Source organism: Chironomus tepperi, unplaced genomic scaffold, assembly GCF_022539635.2.
Source record: "Chironomus tepperi strain 1889 unplaced genomic scaffold, CSIRO-AGI_Ctep_v1 contig_267, whole genome shotgun sequence".
NCBI classification, from domain to species: domain Eukaryota; kingdom Metazoa; phylum Arthropoda; class Insecta; order Diptera; family Chironomidae; genus Chironomus; species Chironomus tepperi.
Genome location: NW_027226389.1, coordinates 3,112 through 11,449, shown reverse-complemented (window position 1 = coordinate 11,449; position 8,338 = coordinate 3,112). Strand labels below are relative to the sequence as shown.

The 8,338-nt window shown below is 30.5% G+C and overlaps 1 protein-coding gene across 1 annotated transcript; it reads left to right on the top strand.

The window, feature by feature from the left end:
• Positions 1-445: 445 nt before the first annotated feature.
• On the top strand, positions 446-7,920 carry LOC139091948 (protein PFC0760c-like; the record flags this gene model as incomplete). Its single annotated transcript, XM_070642196.1, has 6 exons — positions 446-484; positions 841-1,339; positions 1,988-2,147; positions 2,243-2,409; positions 5,434-6,129; positions 7,783-7,920. Coding segments are annotated over exons 1-6 (1,699 nt in total), but the record flags the coding sequence as incomplete, so codon positions are not given.
• Between the last annotated feature and the right edge of the window lie 418 nt (positions 7,921-8,338).

The window sequence follows — 8,338 nt, the reverse complement described above, 5'->3', positions numbered from 1 at the left end:
TCAATACATCATTAATTCAAATCCAAGTATCTTTAGCATCTCATTTTGTCATTGCCGACTTTAAATGTTGTTCAAGTAAGGTTCCAAAATCGCTCCTCCGAAATTCCATAGCACGCTCTTATAACAGCATCATTTCAGCATTTAAATTATGCCCCAAAAATCTCCCAAGTACCACAACATCATCAAAATAACTTAATCAGCCAAACATCTTTGAAGCATCAGTTAATATTTCAACTCGAAACCTCAACTCATTGTAACTTCACCCTGCTGAAGATGATAAAAGACAATATATTTCGGTATTTTACGACCAAAGTCAAGAGACAAATGAAGAAAAAACATACAACATAATCAAATAATTATGTGTAATTTACATAAATTTTATCTCTCACTCAATTGTATGCACAGATAGAAAGCCTAAACGCGTGCTTGCATACAACACGCATACATGGAAATTATGTCAAGTCGTTGTCGTCGTGGAATGCAAGTATGATGAAGATTGGAGATAAATTTTGAAGACATTTTTTGGCGATTATTTAAATGATCAGTTTTTATTACTTTAAATCATCATAAATATCGGATGTAAAGGGCCTAATTTCATTATAAATTTGAATAAAATATGAAATTTTTGAATAAAATGTGAAATTTTATTTTGGAAGCATAATGAATGATGATTTATCGTAGCTCATTAGTTTGGCTACTTAAATATTTTGATTATCTCAAGGACCGCACTTCTTATGTCTTTTAAAAATTCCTTAATTAATTAATTTATGGGAAGACCACCACTTAATCATACCAAATATATCAACTAATTTATACTATTTTTTTGCTTATTCTTTACAGCGACCCGACAACGATTTAGTGTTCGACGACAGTGCGTTAAGCGATGATAAATTATCCGCTGTCAATACAAATCATGAAAATTTACGAACAAAATTAGTTAGTAAGCGTAGTGTTAGTGATCCTAGTGATATAAATAATGAAAATGTTGGCCTTTGGCAGCGATTAAAACGCGGCGTTAAAAATTTATTTGGTATTAAAAATAGTGATGAGAATAATGAAAAAGCTCATCAACAGGATGTAGATATTCCAAAAGTTGAGGAATTAAGAGCTGTACCAGCACAAAAGTCACAGTCACAACATGAAACCTCAAATAAAAATTTTAGAACAGAACAAGATAATACATTGAGAAGGAAAAGGCATAGAAATGATGAGGATGATGATGATGAGGAGGATGATGATGAAGACAATGAGATTAATGGATCTGGAGAACATGATAATGATATTTTACCAGACAATGACGATAAATTGATTATGCCTCATGTTGATGATTCTAAGAGATGTGAGTAATTTGTGATTTTATGGAGTTGAATATTGGTTTACTATGGCAGCTGTATGACTGCTATGGGTAAAATGTGTTGCTCGGGTTTTTCTTGAATTTTTCAAAGTAGAGCTTGAAGTTGACATGAACTTTGTATGATTTTGAGTCAAATTGACTCAAATTATCCAAAAAAATTAGATAAATCTAGAGTTTGGCCATGTTGTTGAGTCAATTTGACTCAAATTACCCATAAAGTTAAATAAATGTAAGATTTGGCCATGCTTTTGAGTTGAATTGACTCAAATTATAAATAAAAATTGGATAAATCTAGATTTCGGCCAGGAAATGCAAATCTGAATTTCCTGCGTTTTAGATTCGCAGAACTGCAGTTTTCAGCTGTATCTTAGAGTTCGTAGAATGTTGCAGGCAGACTTGCAATTTAATATTTAAAAAACATAAAAAATCTGAGTCAACTTCAAGTTCTGTTCAATATCCCTTAAAATTGAGGAACTAGAACTGCTAACTCAACAAATTCAAACAAATTTTATCCCAAAAACCAACATAAATCACAAGATATATTTTAAATCCCAAGATTAATTTTAAATCCCAAGATTTACACAACTGAGCATCTGAATATTCATTCTATCCATTTTTTTCACCCCTTTACAGTCCGATTAAATCTCCGTATCAATGAAATGTGGAATGAAAACTTTAATGATCATAACAGCGATGAATTCAAAACACTATCCTTAATAGTAAAGAAAAATCTTGAAAATTGGTACAAAAAGACAACAAATAACTCGATCATGGCATCACTCATCAATGTTAAGTAAGTAGTTAATAGATGGCGCTTATGAACTGAGCAACAAAACAGCTTGTGCCATCTGTTGGTGGAATATTTAATTAATTTATCTTTTTTTGTAGGAAAATATCCGAGCTTGAATTATACTTGTCGATTAATATTGCATCAGAATTACCAAAAATTGTCGGAAATGATTTGCGTGATTTACTTTACAAACAAATTAATGAGCAGCGAGTTTTTGAAGACATGCACGCTGATCCAAGTGACTTTATATTGAGACCAATTACAGGTAAATTACAGATAATGGTGGCTGGTCACAGAAGAATCATTCATACACGTGCTATAACCTGCTTATCATTTTCTTTATCTATTATTCCTTACTCCTTTATTGTATTTTATCTGTTAATTTGCTTTTTAATTTTGTTAATTATTTCCCTTAAAAAAATTATCATTATTTGTAAAAAAAATTCAATTAACAAAATGAAAATTATGTTAATAAGAAGAACCGACAGTAGATCTGACAAATGATCAAATATTACAAGAGGATATGCAGGAATTGTTAGCAAGTCTTGGATCACAGGAAGAACATTTTCCCGAAGAAGAACATCCAGATGGCGATTATGATGAACAATGTGATGAAAATAAGGAATTTACATGTTTATCAAATTCAAAATGTATACCACTTAATGAGAGATGTGATGGAGATGTACAATGCTCTGATGGATCTGATGAGCAAGATTGTAGTAGTAGAAGTACAGGTATTGTTAATATTCGAGTATACGAAATTGTTAAAATGAAATTTATCTGCGAATATGGCGGTCAATTTGAGGAGATTATGAGTGGTGCTTATGGAAGATTGAGAAATTTTTTAAAAAAGTTGATGGTTCATAAGATTGACTGATTTTGGTGAATTACTAGATTTTTGAGCTGAAATTCTACTAGAGTAGTTCAATAGAATCGGCTAATTTATCGAAAATTTGATTAAACTGAAGAGAATCTGGCGTGGTTTTCAGACATAATTTTAATCCGATGCCATGCCAGAGTCGAGACAGCCTGATGCTGAATTTTGTAACAATTGCCCTGGAGACACTACATTCCAACATGCTCACGATTTTGTCTTTAAAGTATTACTTAGCAGACCTCGTAGTCAAATCGTATTTTATATTCTATCAAACTTTGAGCTCTGTTACTCAGTTTTATGAACCTTCATTTTTAAAAATAATTAAGCCTTACCCGAAAAGCACACGGCTTAGAAATGGTTTAAAACCCGAAACCAAGCAGACATTACTCTGTTCAACTCTGTCCTCAAGACGGATTTTATGAAATCCAACTTCAATTCAGAATCAAGTCAACTTGAAGGTGGATTTTCAACCATTTCTACGTCATTTGCCGTCTGGGTTAATGCCCCAATTTGCAGAATTCTGATGAAAAATTCAAAAAATTACTTTTACAAATTCACCGTAAAAAAAAATTTTTCATCAGAAATTCCTCAAATTTCAATGCATAAGCACCATATTCAGAACAATCCCATCGATATTCAAATTGCAAATCAATTAATTAATGAATCGTACATTCTTGTGGAGAAAAAAAACACATAAAATGCATATGCATGCATTTTAATGAACTTCAATTTACAGTGTAAGCGTGTTAAAATATTGAAAAAAAAAGAAATTGTTTTACACTTTACATTATTCAAACCAGCACTTCAAAGAGTTAGATGAACCAGGAAGTTTTGAATAAATACGAAATAAAATAAAAAAAATTTAATATTAATTGTTGCACTAATAAAAAATGTTGTATAAAGTCTGGATGTATTAATTGATGCAATACTGTATAAATATTTTCTAACAATAGAATTAAATATAGATGGTGATTTACATTTATATGTTGAAGTAATAATTCCAAAAATGTATATAAAAACTGCACTTGAGTAATGCAAAAAATGAGTAATCATTGGAAATGATTTTATGAAAATTTCAAATGTGAAATACAAGTTTCAACTGAAAATCTGTAAAATTAAATTTAAGGATATAATTTTGACAATTTTTTGAAGTTGTAGCCAATTTTTCACATTTTTAATTTTAATCCGCGTCTTGTAAGTTGTCATTTTTAAAATTATTTGTCAAATTTTCACAATGAAGATTCGAAAATTTCAATAATTATAATCTTCGTCATTTCATTTCTTATACGAAATTTAAAATAAAAACAGTTCATTGTCCTTTTTGATCTTGGCGTGCATTTTAACTCAATTTAATTGCTTTAAAGCAGTGTCGGGCATTCTGGTACTGCTACACGGTGCTGTGCCGTGAAAATACTCAGGTATGCAGCGAACCTTTTTCAAAAAATCCAAAAATTCAAAAATTGAAGATTTTTAAAAATATTTTAGATTTGAAAAGTTCAAGAAAAATACCTAAAACTTCACTTGAAATACATACGGTGTTAAAATGGCTAAAAACTTGATCTTAGACCGACTTGACTCTGGATTGAGGCTGGATTTCATCTGTCTTGAAGTCAGATTCACAAAAGCCTAATGACGAGCTTTCAACCATTTCCACGCTGTATTTTTGCCAGGTCAAGTGAAGTGTGGACCTTGAGTTTTTAAGAATAAGCCTTTAACTGAGCTTTGCTTAATCAATCTAATAATGAACAGTTTTACTAAATTGTTGTGCCGTTTTGAAAATTTGCTTGAAAAGATGTGTCACGAAACAGTTGCTAGGACTGATGTATACTTTACCACAAAAAAGGTTGGCAACTCCTGATCTAAAGCATAATTATTAAAGCTTCATTGTCTACAACCTCATAATTTTGTATTACTCAAGTTTGTATATAAACCGATAATCATTCAGATTATCTAAAATTATAACACAAAATTACAAATTTTTAATAATGTCTTCAAATCCACTTAACAAGTATCCAATTTAAAATTTGTAAATATTTATATTGTATCTATTGTATTGCATCGTTTACCAAAAAATTATCATTAACAAAAAAAAAAAAAATCTAAATTATCTTTCTTCAAACGACTTCTTTCCTCCCATAAAAAAATGTATTTCAATTTTCTGTACGTAAACCAAAAAACATTCATAAATCACGCAAAAAAATTTTAATCTTTCGATCATCCATTCGCAAATCTCATTGGCATAAACAATTCATATCATATGTGCATATACTCACGGCCAATTAACTAAATTAAAAATTTATCTTTGGATTCACATAAATTCATAAAAAATTCATTTTACACACAAAAAAAAACTCACACAAAATTCAAAATTATTTTCCACCCAAAATTCAAAATTCTCATTTTACCGTACAGAAAGTGAATATAATGAAAGCATGCCGGCGATTGAAATGCCTGATGATAAAACAATTGAGGAGGAAGACGGTGAAGATGATTTTATTGAAAGAGATGATGATGGTGATAAAATTGAGGAAGATCTTGAAATTGAAGATATTGAAGATATTGATATTGCCACAACTCCATTTACTGAATCAGAAGAAAATTTGATTAATGAAATTGACAGTGGGAAGGATTCACATGAAGTTGAACCTTTAATTCCACTTGAAACGCCAAAACCAATCGTTGATGAGTCGACTCCAGGAGCAATTCTTGGAGAAGATGGTCCGCCTGATAATGATGATAATAATATATCTATAGATACTAAACTTGAATCAGCTGAACATGAAGCCATTGACGTACCAACATTAGCAATTAATGATACATGCCGTGGTGATGATAAATTTAAATGCAATGATGGTCGATTAATTATTTGTGAGGTCCAAAAATGTGATGGAGTTAAAAATTGTCCAAATGGTGAAGACGAGGATGATTGTCCAACTGGAACGGAACCAGATGATGATGATAATGCAAGTGGTGATTATGATGTTGAAATTTTCAATCCATTGGATGTATCGTCAGAGAAACCACAAGTTGTGGATGTGGATGATAAGGATGAGGAGGATGATTCTGTTCTTGAAGAAGTTACAGATGCGCCTGAGGAAAATCCAATTGGTGATTTTTTATTATTTTTTTTTTATGATTTTTTATTAATTTTTTTAAATTAAGTTTGACCTGATTTATTATTTTCCGTTAAAAATTATTGCAACCCATCAATTTAAATTTAATTCATTTTTAGGATGTATATAAGCGGTTTTATTTATTAATTTCATAGTGATCTGTCTTTATGTCTGAGATTTTTTTATAAATTTAATTATTCTACTAATAGCAAGAGAGATTCATGGGATTTGATATCCTTAACAGGCAAAGGGTGATATCCTTAACAGGCATTCTTTTATGATACAGAAAGATCACTTTGGTACCTAAAAGCTGTCTCTTTGGCTGTTAGGGTGTATTTCAAGTAGAATGATGAGTGTTTTAAGAGTTGGTTGAAAATTTGCTTATTTTTTGGCAATTTATCTACAATTCTTATTATCATAATAATAAATTATAAGTGGATCAAGGTCCAGACACTAAAAAAAATTATAAAAATTGGAAAATTTTTACATTTCGTAAGGACAAATTGTAAAAGATTGAAAAAATTGAAAATTTTTCACAATTTTTGTTAAGTGTCTGAGCTTTGGAGTGGATCATCTGGTAAAAGCTATGGATTTCATTGCATTCCATAGCTTTAATGGCTTTCGTGATATCCAAGGCATCCATGGCATCCATGAGACCATTCGATCCCATGAATTCTGCCAGATGATCCATACTCAATAACTTAAATTTCCTAAAAGATAAGCTTATTAAACCAACCCTAAGAAGAACAAGTCATTCTAAGAAATCATCAAATATATGAATTTTGCATGACCTTTTTTATGTTAGAATTTGAGATTTTAAGTAATTAACAAGCACTTGATAGATTAGGATTTCAATTAATTTGAGGTTTATCTTACATATTTAAAAGTTGAGATTAATATGTCCGTAACGAATATATTATAAAACACCCTGGGTTAAACAGATCAAGCGTATCCTAGGGGAATAGGCTGCGGTTAGTCAATTGTTTGTCTAGTTATAAATTGTGACGATTGTGTAACTTATTATGAAGTATGCTTTCTGGTTATCGGGTAAATTTCAATCCCGATCCCGAAAATTTTTCGGTACCTGGATATCGAGAGAGCATATTGATAAGTCATGTTTATAATTAGACACGTGGTCTACTCATTGCAGCCTGTTTCACTAAGGATAAAAGCACAGACACTAATTAAAGTCTCTAAAAATCTGAAAAATATTGAAATTTTTGAGACTTTTTAGTGATTTTTATAAGTGTCTAAGCGCATACGACAGTCAATTCCATTTGATCCACCTAAAAACTATCAAACTCAACTACAGAACTTACGACTTAATCCAAAACTAAGGGTTTTATCACTCTAACTTTATTACAAATTTAAATGAACTTTGAGACACTTGAGACGTTGTTCATCTCACTAAATTTTGTTAAAACATCAAATATTTCGCAAAATATTCAATTAAGACCAGATTTAAGGGGAACAATCCTATCCCCGTAATTTATAAAGAATGTTCATTTTTGAAACGTTATTGAATTTTCATTTTCTTGAAAAATATCTCAATATTCAAGAAAAATAAACAAATTTTATTAAAAATCTTTCAAGACTCGGCACTAATACATTTCCTTACAATTTCATTCCACGCACCATCCGACCATAGAATGTAGCGATAATGAATTTAACTGCGACGTTACTCGCTGCATATCCATCGATAAACATTGCGATGGAACTGCCGATTGTACAGACGAAAGCGACGAGATCAACTGTCCAGCCCCGACTACACAACATGCCGATATTGGTGAGTAAAAACATATTTTGAATTATTACATTTTGTGGGTGAATATTTAAATGATTCATAAAACGATTTGTCGTTACTAAATGGAAGTTTCAAAAACATAAAAAAAATCAAACATTAATAAATTTATTTGACAAAAAAAATATGAAATTTAAGGGCAACGAACATATTCTGTGTAATAAATTTCTCAGTGGAGAGATTTTAAAAATTGTTATTTTTTGTATATCATATAAAACTTTATGCATAACGAGAAAAAAAAGGGGGATGTGATGTACTGAATTTTTTATTAAAAAATATTATGTTATTTTTTTTTGGGGGATGGGCTGTGGGAAATTTGGAGAAAAATTAAATTGCTTATCAAATAGACATTGAAGTTTGTGAGAAATGGATTTGTGACTTTATGCTTGAGATTATTCATGAA